This window comes from Phalacrocorax carbo, chromosome 7 (assembly GCF_963921805.1).
Source record: "Phalacrocorax carbo chromosome 7, bPhaCar2.1, whole genome shotgun sequence".
NCBI classification, from domain to species: Eukaryota; Metazoa; Chordata; class Aves; order Suliformes; family Phalacrocoracidae; genus Phalacrocorax; species Phalacrocorax carbo.
This window is the reverse complement of record NC_087519.1, coordinates 37,224,412-37,241,961: the sequence shown is the minus strand read 5'-3', so window position 1 is coordinate 37,241,961 and position 17,550 is coordinate 37,224,412. Positions and strand designations below refer to the sequence as shown.

Sequence of the window (17,550 nt, the reverse complement as noted above, 5' to 3'; positions counted from 1 at the left end):
TTTTTGTTGGCAGGCTACTGTATAGCAGGTAGATAAAGTAGGGGTTTAATGTGCTTATATTAGCTATAAATGTATTTGAAAGCTATTTTTGATATGGTCTGATTTTTGTGGGCTTTTTGTTTTTAATCCTAGGCGTGCACTGCAGTCGGCAATGATCAAAGATGGGCTCATTTTCTGGCTGGTTGATGTTCTAACAGATACAGATTGCCTGTCTGATTACACACTGGAGTATTCTGTTGCCTTGCTCATGAATCTTTGTCTGCGGAGTGCAGGTGTCTTACATTTTGAATTACAACCGTATTCCAAGAAATGGATAGGGAAGATTGTGAATCCTTTTTTCTGATATACATGGATTCTTTCAAGTGACTGTAATTAGTAGCAGGGACTCACATAACCAGACATATTTGAGTGTTATAACCAGTATTTTGAGCAGTTCTCTTTCCCAAGAATCCCAAACTATGGAGGTTAGCTTGACCAAAATCTAAAGAATTAAGAAAACAGTTAATCAATGGAACCCTTTAAGATTTTCATATCCATATGTGAGGACTGCCATTCCTACGTTCCAGGCTCAGTTTTCAAAAGACACTTTTTACTTATGTGAGAGATTTGTTTGTATAAAAGAAAGTCAGAACTGAGCTGATCAGTAATGGCAAGGAGCTTAACCTTCACTTTGTGGAGTGAAATACTTGCATGCTTAGCTTCTGCAACACAGAGATTCCCCCCAAGAAAATAAGGTCCTGTCTATGTCCAAGAGACTTAAAAGAAGCTTAAATTAAGTTTCCTTTTAAACAGAAAAGTAAGGTAAGGGTAGAAAATTGACTGCTTGCCATAAACAAAATGTCTTTGTTAAACTTCTAAAAATATCTTTGTTTTGCGTCCTGTCCAAGATTACAGCTGTGCAAATCCAGAGTAACTCCACTAATTCCAGCTCAGTTATGCTGAGCAGCATTTGGCAGGGACAAGGAACAGTGTTTCTCTGTGTAAATTATATTTAGTACTGATATTAAGAAGTTAGCAGCTTGCTCTGATCTGGTATTTATGATTTCTCCCTTTGCAGGGAAGAAAATGTGTGCAAGAATCGCAAACCATGTACTCAGAGTTCTCTCTGATCTTCTTGGCCATGAGAATCATGAGGTATTTGTACAGCAAACTTTGGGCTAAGGAAAGGTGGAAAGAAAAATTAAATTTAAAAAAGCAAGAAAGGAAGAAATGGAAAAAAGTACATTGGCTTTATTTCCATTGTTAGACCCTCATATAATTAAGTTGCATGAAATTTTTCTAAAATCCACAATTATGTGAAATTTTTTCGTTGGGCATTGGTCTTTCTAGAGATAATTATGTCTTCCTTTGACAAATGTTGGCAGCTAAGAATGAAAGTCTTCTAGATGCATCGTTATCATGCAGTCCGTGTGCCGCCTTGATTGCAGTTTCTAATGCTGTTGAAATGTCATCTTACACCAAATCATCTCAAGCTTAACTAGTTCATTAGATCTGGTGCAAGCCATTATGCAAAACATCAGATGCAAAGAAGCTAATTTGCTCGCAGTTTTAAGGAATATTATGAGAAAGCAATACACCTGTGACATTCAAGCCCTAATATGTTTTTATCCACCGTTTCATTTTACCTGCCACTTAACTCTTTTGTGGTTCAAGTTTCTTTTCTGTCTCCAGACATGCTTGCATCTTAGATGCTAAATTAAACTACCTCAGAGGAAAATACTAAAAATTATTAGTTATTTCTACCTAATGCTTTTCAACACATCACTCTCGTATTTGTTGTCTTCTATGGAAAGCATTGCTTCACCTGTCTCTGCAGAGAGTCACTTCTTTAACCATGGAGTAAAATTCAAGGCAGGAGAAAATGAGGGCAAATATTGTATGAAGTTGGAATCATAGGGAGGCAGAATTTTTACCAGGGTATTCTAGATCGATTCCTTGACGATCGTGCAAGGTGCAATGAAAGATAAACGCTGGTGTGTCATGTTTGTATACAATGATTATATAATCCTTTTTTTTATTAATCAGTTAAACTGAAAATAGAGAATAAATTTGAATAAAGTGTTTATTTCATGTTTTATGAACTCATTAGAAAATGTAGATCAGTTCTTTACTAGCACTGTTTTGATTAAGATAAGACTTGGCATACCTTTATTGTACTGTTTCACTAGCTTTATTTTTATGAATTATGAGAGTTAATATAATACATACTAATAAAAAATAACATCCCAGTCCCTAGGCTGAAGTATTTAGAAAAATGTTATCATACCGTTGAAGTCTCTGCCTTAGAATGCCCTTGAAATTTCTCTCAGAGGGAGCATTCTTACAACCTAGTTTTCACCAGCGCAGCTGATAGAACTTTTGTTATCAAAGTTAAAGGTAGAAGGCAATGCTCTTGGGTGCCAGGAGAGCTTTCTGAGAAGCTGTGGAATCCTTGTGTAAATCCCAGTCCCTTATCCTTCCTTGCTTCCCCTAGCTCCCACCCTACTCCTTGTTCATTTTTCCAATGGTATAAATGACTGGAAATCTTAGTACTCCAACAGTAACTGGCCAATACAAAGGGTTACATAAGTGCTGATAAAACTAGTTTGACAGATCTGTTGGCTTTCACTAACCATAATACAGAGCTTTTATGCTAGCTGGTTTTTTTTTCCTCTGCTGAGGTACAGTAACAAGCAACAGAGTGAGAGGATGTTGGAAGCTACTACAGCTTTCACCATCCTGCCTAAGGCTACAATGCTTGAAGCCTGTCTGAGCTCACACTGACAGTCTTGTCCCTGTTATTTGTCCTGTTTTTTGTACTGCCACTAGTGTTTGTCAGAAACTAACCTTTGGTTTTGGGGGGGGTTTTTTGAGTTAGGTTTTTTTTGGGGTGTTGGCTTTTGGAGGGTGAGGTGGGGTTTTTGTTTGGTTTTTTTTTAGGACTAGGTCAATTTGCAAGGATACATCTTTAGAAGAGGTGGGGAGGGAAACCTGCGTGCAGCAGTACTGATTTAGATCAACCCTATCACAGCATATTTGCACCCTAAAAGTTCCCTGCTTCCCAAGTGGGAATTTTTACAAGCCTGACTGAACTCTCTGAGCACAGTTGTTCTACACCTGTTTTCCTTATAGTCAACTGGGGTGAATGGAAGAGGTTTTTTCCTGTGTTATGACTATTTCTTCCTCTTAGATACAACCATATGTGAATGGAACACTGTATAGCATTCTTGCCATCCCTTCTGTCCGAGAGGAAGCCAGAGCAATGGTAAGAAGTGCTGCTTTGCATAGCACAAAAGATCAACACATATGCCAAAGATGGCATGCACACAGGTACCTGTTGAGCAGTGTGCAGCAGGGTTGTGAGGTAGGAGCAATAGCATTTGAGAAGGGAATCCACAAGAGGCCCTCTACCTTTGATATTCAGGCAGGTATGAATGTATGTCTCAAACTTTTGCTGTATTTGCTGGTCTTTTCCCAGAAGCCAAGCCCCAGCATTGTGAAGGGTTCTATCTATATTCTGAAATAACACCTTTGATTTATAATTGTGTTGTTCATCTAGCACTTTGTAGACTGGGTGTCGCCCAGGAGATGCTTTCAGTTGACTTGCTACTTATTCCCCGTATTTAACTCATTCTGCACCAGTGAATAGCCACTAAGAGGATGAGTTCCTTTGCTGCTTTTGTTTCTGCCTGGTGTAGACATGGTTGGCTGGGGAAGGCAGCAGGAGAAAGATTTTAGCAGAGCTAGGACTTGATCTCCTGTGAAAGTTAGTCTAATAGTAATGAATGTGTTTTGACTTCTGGATTTGAGGAAGCCCTTCCTGGGATAGCAGTGTATCTTTGTGTCTTAAGGATTAACCTAGAGAGTTATGCAGACATAATTGTTGTCAGATGTTTTACCTCACAAAGCACAGAGGATTGTAAGTCATCTTAAATTATTAAAGACACTACCTCAAGCCTATAAGGGGCCACAAAGAGAAACTGGGTTTAAGATAAGGTCAAAGTTGGTCCTGCTTTTTGCTTTCCTTCTCTGAACCTTGCACTGTTGTGTCTGTGAATGACAGTTTGCCCTTTTCTGTTGACTACTGTGTACTGAGTTCAGAAGGCAGAAGCAGCAGATCTATTGTGAAAATTTGCTGTTCATCATGGATACTTCTGTATTTAAACCTAGAAGCAATCTGGGCAGCATATTTCTTCTGTCTTTGGGAAATGTATGGTCAAAACGGAGTGCTTAGAGATGAACACAGTGGTTTGTTTCACGCTAACTTTGTTTTCCCTGATAAAGCAATGACATTTTAGCTAACAAAACTTCATCACTGTGGTCACATGAAATACTAATCTAGCCATGTTTTCCACTGCAATCCAGGGAATGGAAGAAATTCTGCGCTGCTTTATCAAGGAAGGAAATGCAGAGATGATTCGACAGATTGAATTTATTATCAAGCAGCTCAATTCAGGTCAGAAGAACAGATGCAGCTATCTGAGCTGTAAATCTTTCACAAAAGCCATAAGAAAGCTCATGTTTTTACTTGGCATTGAAATTCTCGCATTGAAACTCTCAAAGAATAACAATAGTGTGATGGTCTGAGAGAGGGCGGATAATGAAGGTCAGGATTTGAATGTCAGATGTATTTTAAAATTTCCTTTTGTGTTACAAGTAGAAAGAAATAAAAGGCTGAGTAGGTCTCAATTCCAAAATTTTGGGACTGTAAATAGAATGACCTTGACTGTTTTCTTTCATGCTAGTGGCCTCACAGTAATGAGAGACTGCTGCCAAATGCAAAAATAAACAGGTGATAGAATTTGTAAAGCAGGATTTAGGGACTAGGTCTGTCTCTGCTTGCCTCTTGCTCTGTTGAGGAGTGTATCTTTGTTAATCTGAAATGGCTTATCCTGAACAGGGAGCCGAGACCATCCTTTTTAGAGAGTACGTCGTGATGGGTCCTAGGAGTTGTAGATGCTGTGGTAATACAGACAAGTATGAGGAGGTGGAATATTTATTGTATTTTCTGTTCCCTGTGGCTGAAAAGAAGGCTGAAGAAAGAGAAAGCAAATAATGAAAAGGAGGTGAATTCTGATTAAATCTTACTGTACAGTAAAACTACAACAAGTTGGACTGCTTTCTTTGGCTTTTGGAAAGAGCAGAGGGCAGCGTATCTTATGGTCCTAGCTTGTAAAAGAACAAATAAAGTATTTAAGCACTATATTGCCACTATGCATTATTTGTTCACATAGAATTGCTCCTCTTCTACCTGTGAATGGTATTTTTAAAAGGTTTTGTCTGATTGGTGAGTAAAAGTTGGGTGTACAGATTTCCAGTGTAAGCCTGGCTGCTTTTTTCTAGGGAAATTAGTTTGTCCAAAAGTTAAAGTAAGTGTTCTACATGCAAACTATCTTTTTATGTATAAAAGCAGTATAATATTGAACTCTTTGTAGGGAGAAGTAGTGTCTTTTATTAAAAAATAATTGAAAAATAGACAAACTTGCAAGCGCACGCACTTTCATTGAAGTCTTGTTAGTAAATACACTGAGACATCATAGTGGGATTTATGAGAAAAGCACTATTCCAGAGTGTTTCTGACTCTGCTATTTTCCCAAATATGAATTTATTTCAGTTATTTCTAGAATGTTTGATAGGAGAAAATAATTCCAAGAGCTGTCCTCACTCATGTGGTGGGCACGGGGTAGACATGGGGTGGATGTCACCCATGTCAGGATGTCCATCCTGAAAAGAATGGGATGTCAGTGTGAGAAGCAAGCTAAATCATACTGTTGTAAAAGAGGAGCAATAACTAGAGATTCTGTTAAGTTGCACAGGTAGTCTTACACCATTTTGTTTTGCTTCTTTCTAGAAGAGCCATTAAATGATAGTATTGTGTCTGACGATGAAGAGGAAGAGGAGGATGAGGAAGTAAGTTTGAAAGCCTTCAGGCTCCTTTTAGAAGAATCCTTAACCTTCTAGACAGAAAATATTTGTGTCACTAAGCCAGACTTTGGTGGTTTGGGGTGTTTTTTTTGGTTGGTTTGGGTTTTTTTTTACTTTTACTTGATCACCAGGGTGTAACAAGAAAATTAGATCTGTTTCCATTACCTTACCTTAATTTGAAGTCCTACTCTTTTATTTTGGCAAGTCAGTACCTCTGTGATAGATAAAGGATTGTAGCTAGAAATAAGTAGAGAGGTGAGGAGTTACTGTAGCTGTAGAAATCTTGTTTTCAAGCAGACCCAGTTCAGCAGTTAAAGGAAGCAAATGAACCAGTATATTGCCAGATTAGTTTATGAACAGGTTGTTACTTTTTCTTAAGGTATCACGATCTGTTCAGGGTGTGACTTCCTCTTTTGCTGTTTAGAAACTTTAAAATACATTTAATAAACTGTATGTAATGAAGGAAAACAGTAATTACAAATTAATAAGTCCCATAAAAAGAGAGAGAAAAAAAAAGTTAGCATGAGAAATTATATCATAGTAAATATAAACTGGTTAGCTGTGTATTTCTAGCTCTGCTAATAAATGCATTTTATACTAATGCTTCAACATTTTTTAAGCAGCTGTCTGTATAGTATAATGGGATCCCCGGTGTAGACAACACAGCATATTGGTTCATCTAAATTAACAAGAAAAGCAAGGTGTAGATGATGCAAGGGAAGTGTTAAACCCAGTCTTTGCTGGTGATAGTGCCATTGCTATATTGCCGTAAGTGCACAGGGTGGGTTTGAAAATATACTGTGTAGGCAGTTACATGGGAGCTTTATCTGAAAGAAGTCACCACATAGCACTTTTATTGAAAAGTCTTGCATGAGAAATTTAAAAGAACAGCTATGGTAGGTGTCCGTGGAATAATAATGTTTGAACATATTTACATGGATGTATATGTGCACATATGTTTATATCACGTATCTGCCCTGAAGAGGTTAGTGACATTGAGAGTTAGTGATCTCTGCAAAACTGTTTTAGAAACATTAATGGAGGTAGTATTTACTGAAAACCAAATTTTTAGACAAAAATAAGTTTTTTGTCGTAAACCAACAAAGAATAAAACACATAAAACTTACCAAGTCAGTCGTGTCCATGTTCTCCTAGCTTGTTGCACATTAATGCAAATGCTAGTGAACGGTGACAACCATGCTATGATGTAAAACTATCTTTGTTACTGCAGTGCGACTGAGTGCATTTTCAAGTACATATTGAGCCTTTTATGTTTTGAAAGCAGAGAAAAATATAAGTACCCCACTTGTAAAAGGTGTGGTGTGCTCTCAGCTACCATGAGGTGCAGCACCTTGCAGGATCCAGCCTTTGCTTGGCAGCATCCAGGGAAGTTCTGCACTGGTTGCATTATTTAGCTAGTTTCTGTGTTGTGACACAATAGGTGGTAAACATGTGAACAAATTACCCTTGCGACTTTGCCTAAACTTAGAGCTATGTAGAAATTCTAAGTTTAGAGCTACAAGGAAGTTGTTCTAATGGGGTACAGTAGACCGGTTTTTTCCCTAACAGAATTAGATTACTATAATTGTTTCACCTTCTGCAGTCCTGAAGTGAGTTTTCAGTAATCTTTCCACTCTGCCCTCCCAAAATCAATGCTTGATGTGCAAGATCGGCTTTCTGGGGATTAATCATTATAACTTCCCTTTGTTTAATATGCTGCTTAACAGTAACTGGCATTCCGAAGCTTTGAGCATCTTAGGTGTATAGTGAGAATCCAAGGTGGTAATAGCACTCTATCCCTTGAATTCTAGTAAACTTTTTTGAAGGATACTGTGTTCTGCAGGGAAAGCACAGAGATAAGGAACTCCTTCATGAAAGGTGTGGCACTGGATTCCATGAAGTGTTCAACACTTTCATTACTTTACCTGCTCTTGGGAATGAAAGGAAGGTGAATTCTCCTCGTCAGTCATACCCCCTACAGGGGTTGGTGCTGCTTACAATCCCAGCCAAGGCTCTATGTCAAATCACTTTGAAATGCATTTTTACCACTGAACCATCATGTGATTAAAATGGGCTTCTGTCACTTCTTATTATTTGATTCAAAAATAACTCTAGGCTTTTGAAACAGAGAAGTGTCTGATTCTAGTTTTTCATTAGCTTTGCCATTGTATTAAAAAGTCTCATTAAGCCAATTTTAAAACTGTTTCTAGTGTAACAGTTGCAGCATTTTCTACATTCTCACTGCTGCTGGGACCTACAATTCTATTTTGCTACAAGGAGGCCTCATTTCTTAGTCCCTTAGTCTGGAAAATAGAGTATACAAACAGCATGGCAGCAAAGTGCTACACAAAATGCATAATGTTGTTACTTTGTTAAATAAGCAAACATTTGTTGACTTACTGCCTCAGTGCTTGGAGCCCTTTTGTATTTTGGAAATGCTGTGAGTTATTGTTCTTTGATGGGGTTCTGTGATAACATCTGATGTTGTGATCTGGCAACAGAAAGTTTTGGAAAAGTTTATCAGAAGCCTTGCCTTTACATAACTTTTAAAAACTACTACAGACTGAATGTATTTCGGAATATGTCCATAAATTGAGAATTTAATGGAATGCATTCAAACTGCTTACCGATATTATAATTTGTTGCTGATCCACTTAATATCAATATTTATACCCTCACAACTTAAAAACAACAAAAATATTATTTTATGCAGGCTTAGTTTGCAGGTTTTGCCCCAGCTTTTATTGTTTCCAAGAGCAGGCAAAGGTTCCCCATGCTGTTACTATTACCTTTCATGGTTTTTTGCTTTTATCTGTGTTTAATTTAGGGTTGTTGAATTCTGTCTTGGCTTTGAGCAGATCTTGTGGTAATGACTACTTTCTCCTAAACACTGCCGCCAAGATGTGGTTTAGCCTGTTGGAAGATAATTCTGGAATTTCTAAGGGCATCATACACTCAGAAATTTAAGATTCTGTAATGTGTGACATTGGAGCATATAAACTGAATTAAAAATGGCTATGTGTATACTGTTTTTCAGAAATAAAGTGGCTTTCAGGTTTGTCTGCTGAGCTTTAAATTTAACTGGTGTAGAGCTCAGCATGCACTGGCTTCTGGAGTACATACCCACCTTCATTGTTAGCCATCTGGGCTGTGTTGACACCCACAGTCACAGCGCATATTTTCTGGTGCTTAATATTCCCTCGACTGTTCTGTTAAATACTTCTTAATCTGTCTTCAGTATTTGGTCTTTGTATTTGCTTTTTATTTGACTTGGACCATCTTTAAAAGCTACTTGTAAAAGTGAATATGTGATATCATAGCTCTTACTCAAAAGTTTAGTTACAAACTTGAGCTACCTTAGATAACTGTATAGTGGCAATTTATCAGACACCCTCTGATTTCCCATCACTCAGCACCTGGCAATAAAATCAGTAAACTGCAGTGTGAAAGTACGCTTCAGCTAGAGAGTGCATCAAAAGAAAGAGAGCTTAATCACAGACCTAATCGCAGGACTTCAAGCCATTACATTAAAGGGTGTTGCTGCCAATGTCTGCTGCAGCCTGTGAGTAAAGGTGAACAGGGCACCGATTGTGTTATTTCAGCAGTGGAATGATGGCACGTCTGTCAAAGATCTTTTTCTGTACAAGGAGGCAGAGGAGGGGCACGTTCGGGTTCAGTTACCTGGTATGTTAAATAACATCAGGGAGCAGGGTGGCAGGGAGAGGTACTTCCCAGAAACCAGCATTATCTATCTGACAAAACGTGTCAACCAGAATATTGGAAGAGGTGGAACCTGGGGAACCCGAAGTGATCTGTGAGAAGTTAAAATACATCATGGATGTAGAGAGCTAGATGAAAGAGCAGGGTGATGTTCTGACTGTAATGAGTAACACTCTACCCAGGCACAGTGGAGGCAGTCTTTTATAAGCCATCCTAAAAGTGTTAGCTCTTGATGCTGCATTAACATACCATATAAAAAAAAATTAACCAGACTATTTATAAAGCTTATTTTTGCAACTTTAAAATTTTTTTTTCAAAGTACAATATAGTACAGTATAGAGTTTGCAGCATGGGTTTTTTTTTGTTTCGGTTGGTACAGATGATTATTACCTAGTCTACAAGTGTTTATATGTGTTATTTTTCACACCTACCCAGCTTCCCAGGTAATTAAGAGCTGATTGTAACTTATCTTGCCTTGGAGATAGAGGCAGATTGAACATCTTCCTGAGGTTCTACACAGCCTTATCTCTTGTGGCTGAGCATCTAGCAAATATATCTTTAGGAGGATAAAGAGGGTTGACAATCTGATATCTTCAAGGCACATACAGAACAACTAGGTTTGTCTATTAAATATATGCATGAACAAATACATTATGGAAAATTTTTACTCTAAACCTTAGAACATTGTGTGGATTATTGGCAGTATTTCTGTAACTGCTTTGGTTGTTCACACACAGGCATCTAAAATGTGCATCGGAAGCACCTGCACAAGGCTTTCGGATATGACATGGGACCTGTGAGAGGCTTGCACCCTTTCAGAGCCGCAGTGGAAGACTAGGCAGGATATTTCAAAGTAGAACTGGATGGTGCTGTGGGCTACAGAATTGACCCCTTTGTGCCAGTACTTTTTATCTCTGCTTGATGCCTGTTGAATGAGGAGGTCATGAGCAATGAGAATAACTAAATCAAAACAAAAATATGGATTTTTAAGCCATTTAGTACAGAGGTCATTGTACTTGAAAAAAGGCAAGCCTGTAGCACTCTGGGGAAGCCAACACCTATTTGGTCTGAGTGATGGTAGTCTCATTATTTTGCACCAGACAAAGACTGGAATCAGTCAGCCATTTCCACTGTAGGAAATACCTTCCCCGTTCACACTTCCAGTGTTTTTTTCCCTCATGCTGTTTTTGTAGAGCACTGTCCAAGCATCGTATTATTGGCTAATCCTTGTGGCAGAGGGTTTTTTTTACTTTAGCTATTTAAAACTATTTGAGTCTAAATCTCACTAAAACAAAACTGCTTTTCATTTTCTTTGTGCTCTGGGGCTCATTGAAGTTTGGTGGCCATTGTTTTTAGTAGAGTTTATGCCAGGCTCTCGACATTACTATTACAATGTACTTCAGTAGAATGATTAGTTTACTTTTCTGACAGTCATTTACATTTACTGTCACAATCTGTTTCAAAAGGAAAGCACGTTTTCTTCATCTAGGGTAAGTCTTACTTAGGGTATCTTGTGTAGCACAGAAGAGAATTCTTTTCAGTAGCAAAACACAAGTAAAAAATACTACCTTGTTCTTGTATTTCTGCTTTTGGTTTGCTGGAGGAGTCCCTCAGACTTTAAAATTTCCTGGCTTGCAGATCTGCAGAAGCTGCAGAACTTCCATGAAAGATGAGTCACCTATAGTTACACTAGAAATAGGCACAGGAAAGTGAATTCTTGGTACTTTTCACTTGAGAAGTTGATTATATTTGGGTTTTGTGGAATAAAGTCAACAGAGGATTGTTGCCTTCTTGTATGATATTTGTATCTTAAAGTACTGATTCCAATAATTTTTAACCAGCCTCTTATTATCAGCTTTAAAGCTTCATAGCAAACCTGGGTAGCTGCTGTTGCTGCTGCTTCACATTGTTCTGAAACAGCTGCTGTCAGACACCTGTGGTCTCACCTTTCAGGAGCCACTGCTTGAGGAGGGATTATGAATGCCCAGCAATAAGGGTTTTTTTTTTTCTTAAGTGATTAAAAATCATGCCTTTCTTCCTTGAAAATTAGTAATAAAATGCTTTGGGTTCTTTTTCCCTCCTTGGGGAATAACAGCAATAATTACTTCAGTGTTTTTGTCAGGGTAGAAGGACATACCCCAAAGTGCTGAATATGCATATGGGCATTTCAGTCTCATGGAATGCTAGCATTATGTTCAGGAAAGTCTATGAATTGTTTTAAGGTGCTCTTACATTTCTTTTTTTACTGCTAGTTGTTATAGTCTGACTTAAATTTACGCTTTTATTACTGTCAGATGATACTGATATGTAACAACATCCAGACAAGTTTTCTGTCAAGCTTCCTACCATCTTCTCTGCTTGAATGATAACTGTCTTGTGCTTTTCTCTTTTTTTGAATTGACTTACCTTAAGTTTGAGTTTTGTTTTTTCTTAAAACAAGGGTAGCATTTTCTCAGCCTCCAGTGTGCCTGAGAAATGCCTTCAGGTTGGCTTTTCTTGGTCTATACTGTATGACTAGATTGAGTTGGGCAGATCTGCAAAAACTAAAACTCTAAACTTCATACTAGCTGCTTGTTAAGAGCAGAGCATTACATCTCTTCAGACTAGCATGTGCTGTTCTGCAAAGATACTAATGACTGAGATTTTTACTGAGCCTTTATTAGGTCAAGCAAGGAATAATTATTTGGGGCTGGAAATTTGAAGAATTGCTTTTGAAATGCATGCTGTAATTTTTGGCATAGCATTTGTGGAAAAAAAGGTGGGGTTTTTTTTCTTAAGATTCTTTAGTTTCTGGTTATATCAAAAATTTAAGTGAGCTTGTCATTAGGTGTCTGCCTTTTTGGTGGAAAATGCATGTATGTTACCACTTAAACTGTTAGTACTGCACATGTACCTTGACAGTACATATCATCCAAGTGACCACTGAAGTGAGCACTAAATTTGAAATGAAAACTTCTTGGAATCTGGGCTCAAATGACATGCGTGTTGCTGTTGCAGGAGGACCATGACATCATGGAGGCTGATCTGGACAAAGATGAGGTTTTGCAACCTCAGCTGGGAGAGCTTGCAGGAGAGAAGCTGCTAACAACTGAGTACTTGGGAGTGAGTGCCATTCATTAGGATCTTGAAATAAATTAGTTTGCTAGATTAAGTGTTTCGTTTCAGTAGTTTCATCACTTTCTAAAATCTTCAATGTGCTTGAAGAGCCAGGTTCTACTGGCATAGCAGTCCACGCCTTTCACAGTCTGTTTTACTAGCTGCTTTTCAGAAGAAGTGGAATAAGTTTGAGAAAGGTGGTCAGGCTGTGTCTTAATAATGAGCTAAAAGCAGCCTTAGGATTCTAGTGCTACATCAGTGACTCTGTGGGCACACAAAGCAAGGTGTTGAGCAAGTTAATACTGGAACACTCTGCTGGTCTGAAATTATTCTGGAAAAAAAAAAAAGCTGAAAAGTTAACTGCTCCTGCAGGCATTATGCCAGATCACGTATTGTATGTCTCACCTCAAGCAGCAGAAAGCCATTAAGTAAAAAAGCGTAAAGTTTACATGAATGCCATTTAGTGTGCTGTGACTAATTTGAGTTAAATGCAACTGTATGCCTTCTGGATCCCAGAATTCATAGGCCTACCAATGGTGATGATGGAAACGTGGCCTGAGATAAGATGTCATGGAACAGCCTACAGTGATTCCAGGCAGTTTTATCTAATGACACCAGAATGCAACTTAGTTTCTTATGCAATGTTTCTATAGAATTTTCTCTATGGCTCTAGTTACCTGTCTTTCCTCTGCATTCTCTTTTTTTTTTTTTTCCATTTCTTTATTTCTTGTGTATTAGATAATGACTCATACTCCAAAAACCAAGAAGAAGCTGTTTCCTGGTGTCCATCAGAGTATAGATGAGCCTCTCCAGAGACCTGTGACACCAGGTTATCACAGAACTATGTACCTAATGTAAGTCCAAACAAATGAGACGAAATTGGATTTAAGTTTTTTTTTAAAAAGCAAAACAACAAAAAACTTGCAACAATGCCTGATAAATAAACCTTCCCTACCTGAAAGTGCACTGCCATTGTCATTCCTTAAAGGTAATTTCATAAAAAGGAAGGAGAGGAATATTGGAGACAGAAAAAGGTCCACTGGCTGAAGTCACGTACTTGGAATAGTTGAGTAAATGTTTACTGATCAGCTTGATTTAAATTTGCGTTATATGCTATGTGTTCATAGTCCTTTCATCTTTTCATAATATATTCTATTGGTAAGTTGAATGGAGTGTATAAATGCCTGGGATCTTCCACTTTGTAAGCAATAAAGTGTATTGCTCTGGGGAGATTTGCTGGCCACCCATAAGAGCACAGATCAAAAAGAAAATGAGAAAGACAAAAATCTTGTTACATTGGATTTCATGCTTTGGAAGAAATAAGTTTTCCAGCAGGAAGGTCTGTGATACCTTGTTCTTGATTAGGGTCAGAGGTAGAAAGCTGCACTGTAAATGGAATGAAGAAATCTTACAGTGTAGGACTTCTTGAATATGCTCTGTCTTCTGTTAGAGCAAGTATATCTTAATCTTTTCATTTCTGAGATAAGACTTCTTTTCGCTGTCCTGACTGAAGAAGTAAAACACCAATGAGATCTCAAATTTAAATTATTTTTTACTTTTAGTTGCATAGAGTTTTGGAATTGATCAAATCCAGGTAGTTACAATACAGGCAGCAGTTTATCATGAGGCATTAATGTTTTCTTTTCTGCAGATACTTAAGCTGAGAGACTATGAATCACTCTAACAAACTATAGATAATAGTACTCAAAAGTCACAGTATTGGTATAGCTAAGTACGTTAAAATGAATGGGTAACCTGAAATACAAGTGTAATGAAGTTAGAATATAGAGGTAGTTCTTAGAAGAATATATCAGTTCCGAAGTCTGAAGACTGCCCTGTGTCAGCCCCCCGCCACTCTTTGCTTTCATGTTCATATTTGCTATTTCTTAAAATACATTTCTTTCCCATTATAGTGTGGAAGATCCATGCAGAAAACAGTGAGGACTGATTTAGGCTGTAGTTACACAGGTGTAGTTGAATCTGATCGAAGTCTACTGTTTTGATTAGGGGTGGTCACAGCTATATCTTGCCCACGTTTATTCCCCCGCACTGTCTTGTGCTGGCATTAGCATTCATACAAGCAGGTGATGTGACTGGGAACCCTCCTGAGTCATCCATTATGTCTTTTTGGCAGCTGCACCATTCATATGGGATTATATTGGTTATAGGGTCTTAGAATAGATAAGTGTAACATACTAGATCTGGGCATGGAAAAAGCCCTGGAAGACGTTTCTTTTTTTAAAAAAAAAAAAGTCAGATGAATGAAGCACACCCTTCCAAAGCAGAAAAAGAACCTTTGGCTATCTCAGGGCAGAATTTGTCTTGCACAGTCCTGATTTTTCTTCTGAGTACTAGCCTGGAAAATATGGCATCTGTCTGAGCATGGCACCTAATTCTTCTGCCTGGTATAGCCTGAATGTGGATATGGAGTTCTTACTTTGTGTCCCTTCTCATAGTGGTCAACTCTTGCTCCATCATAATGTCCACAGCTTTTGGAAGCCCTCTCCCTATATATTAAATGTGTGTGTGTTTGTGTGTAAGAAGAAAACAGCAACTAATTAATTAGTTGTTTTAGCTCATTTATCATTATCAAATAGCTCATATTAGTAGCATAGTGATTATCTAATACTTTTCCTGCAGTCCACCAAAAGAACTGCAGGCCTCAAAAATCTAAACTGGCTAATACATGACTAAATATACAGTGCCACTTTACTGTGGAGTCAGTGTTACTGAGTTCAAGGTCCCACTTTCCCTCCACAGTATTTTGCCCATGGTGGGCTGAGGAGACCTGTGGAATCAGCTGTTAGGGTAGCCTTACAGCCTGTTTAGAAAGTATTTTTCAGGAATAAATCTTAGTTACCACTGGAGTGTCTAAGCATTACATTCCTGCTTTATAAGCGGAGAGAGAAACAAGCTTGTGAAAATGAAGTGGTTTTCCTATGGGAAGGTGGAAAAATGATGGCAAACATGTGGGAGTGGCTTTTATTTCCTGGTGCCATGTAGCGCACTGCAATTTATGCATCAGGAATAATCTCTAGAAGTGATTGCATGCCTGCCTCTAACACCATGTACCCAGGCAGTATGTGTACTTAACAGTATCCTGGGATACCAGAGCAACGCTGGTCCCATATTTTGTCAAAACTTGAATCTCCTTATGAACAGCTGTGCAGCTTATGCCTCCACAAGACGGCGTCAGGTCACTCCTGGTTACAAATTAAAAACACCTTTCTACCATACTGGTCCTGGTAGCTTTGGGTCTAAGTGTCAGTTCGATGGTGTGAAGCAGCCGTTACAGATTGCCTCACTGTACAAACTAGGGAGGAAAAATGTAAACAGCAGAAATCTAATATGGTAAAGATATATGAAAATTAATTTCCCTCCTGCTCTGGCCAAATGGTAGAAATAATGTCAGTGTTGGGTGCTCCCATCTTCTAAGTAGAAAGCATGAGATACCACCCTGAATGAGAAGTTTGTATTTTATATCTACCTAATTTGTGTGCAAGAAAACTGCAATAAATAGATTAAGGCATTCTTGAACTAGATTTTACAACAGGAAAGGAAAAACTTTGATGGTTTTTCTGCTGTTCTAATTTTAGTACAGATTCATTTACTAAAATGAGGAAATAATCTATAGGAAGCCTTGCAAGAGGAAGACAATAAAAGTGACCAAGACTTAGCTGCCTTAATTTGAAAGCAATACCTGAACTGGATGTATTTAATATTTTAAATAACTTAAGTGGGTTGTTTTCGTGTCAGATGAAACAGCATGAAAAATGTCAGACTTTTTAGCCTCATACGCAGCTTGTCAACCCGGGGCACGGTCCAGGACAGCTGATCTGAATTATCTGAAGTTTTGGATTCAGCAGAGTAGTTAAACTACATTAAAAATTTGTGTAAATGCTTGCATTCAGAATTGAAGTGTATATTACTTGTTTGAGGTTCTTCATGTGAGACTCAATGTAACATTTCATTTTAAAAACACCATGAAAGAGGAAGCAGTGGACAGAGATACTATAATGTATCTCTTTGAGTTGTTGATTCGTACCTCCAGAAGGAGGGGGTGGGGCGCAGCTTTCTAGTGCTGAATAGAAGTATTCACACAGAAAATTAATGCAGAATAGCCGCTGCACTGCACATGTAGCAGCTATTCCATGTTAATTTTATTATGACTTCCCAGTGCAGACGAAGTTCTAGTTACTTCAGGTGAATTGTCATATATATATATGGACAAGCTCTTGCTGTATGGAGCTGAGGGAACCAAGAAATACTGAACAGCTGCTTTTTTGTGGGGAGGGGTGGGGTTATTTATTTTTTTTCCTCCTCTTTAAGGACTCACTGGCTGAGATCATTCAAGGGGGGCTGAACTACTTAATATTCTGCTAGCTGTTTCCTTAGAAACTGATTTAGCTGCAAAATCATTAACTGCTTCCTTGGACTGCACCCTTTCTAACTAGAAATATATTTTAGTTACCTTAACCTGATATTGGGCAGGGAAACTTTCTCTGTCTGCCAACTTCTTTCCACACAATTTTACACCCCTCTTGCTTCTGCTGTGTTTTATTGCTTATTGCTAAGCAATCTTGTCCTGGTCCTGTCCTTCAGCTACTTCAGTTTCTCTTCAGTTTGTCATTGATCCACTTTACTTGGGAGATCAACAGTTCTACTTCTTATCTACTTTGTTTTAAGTCTATATTGCATATTGCTCTGTAAAGTAAAATCTTTGTAATATTCAGGAGCAAATCTTAAATCATCGAAAAAGCTAAATATTGAAGACCTCTCAGGCCCACTTCTGCAGCCTTTTTCTTTAATTGTCCTGCCAGTATTTTGGGT

The 17,550-nt window shown here is 38.2% G+C and overlaps 1 protein-coding gene across 9 annotated transcripts in view; it reads left to right on the top strand.

Moving 5' to 3' along the window:
* ARMC9 (armadillo repeat containing 9) overlaps positions 1-17,550 on the top strand; it is a 72,189-nt gene that overhangs the window by 41,433 nt on the left and 13,206 nt on the right. For 7 of the 9 annotated variants that reach the window (XM_064457505.1, XM_064457508.1, XM_064457507.1 and 4 more), the window contains 7 exons: positions 133-272; positions 1,058-1,134; positions 3,170-3,244; positions 4,345-4,435; positions 5,831-5,889; positions 12,622-12,726; positions 13,459-13,574. In XM_064457505.1, the coding sequence (XP_064313575.1) occupies positions 133-272; positions 1,058-1,134; positions 3,170-3,244; positions 4,345-4,435; positions 5,831-5,889; positions 12,622-12,726; positions 13,459-13,574 (663 nt within the window). Of the gene's footprint in view, positions 1-132; positions 273-1,057; positions 1,135-3,169; positions 3,245-4,344; positions 4,436-5,830; positions 5,890-12,621; positions 12,727-13,458; positions 13,579-13,708; positions 13,786-17,550 lie in introns of those variants that run through there. The other 2 variants (XR_010373872.1, XM_064457510.1) reach the window with 2 other exon arrangements.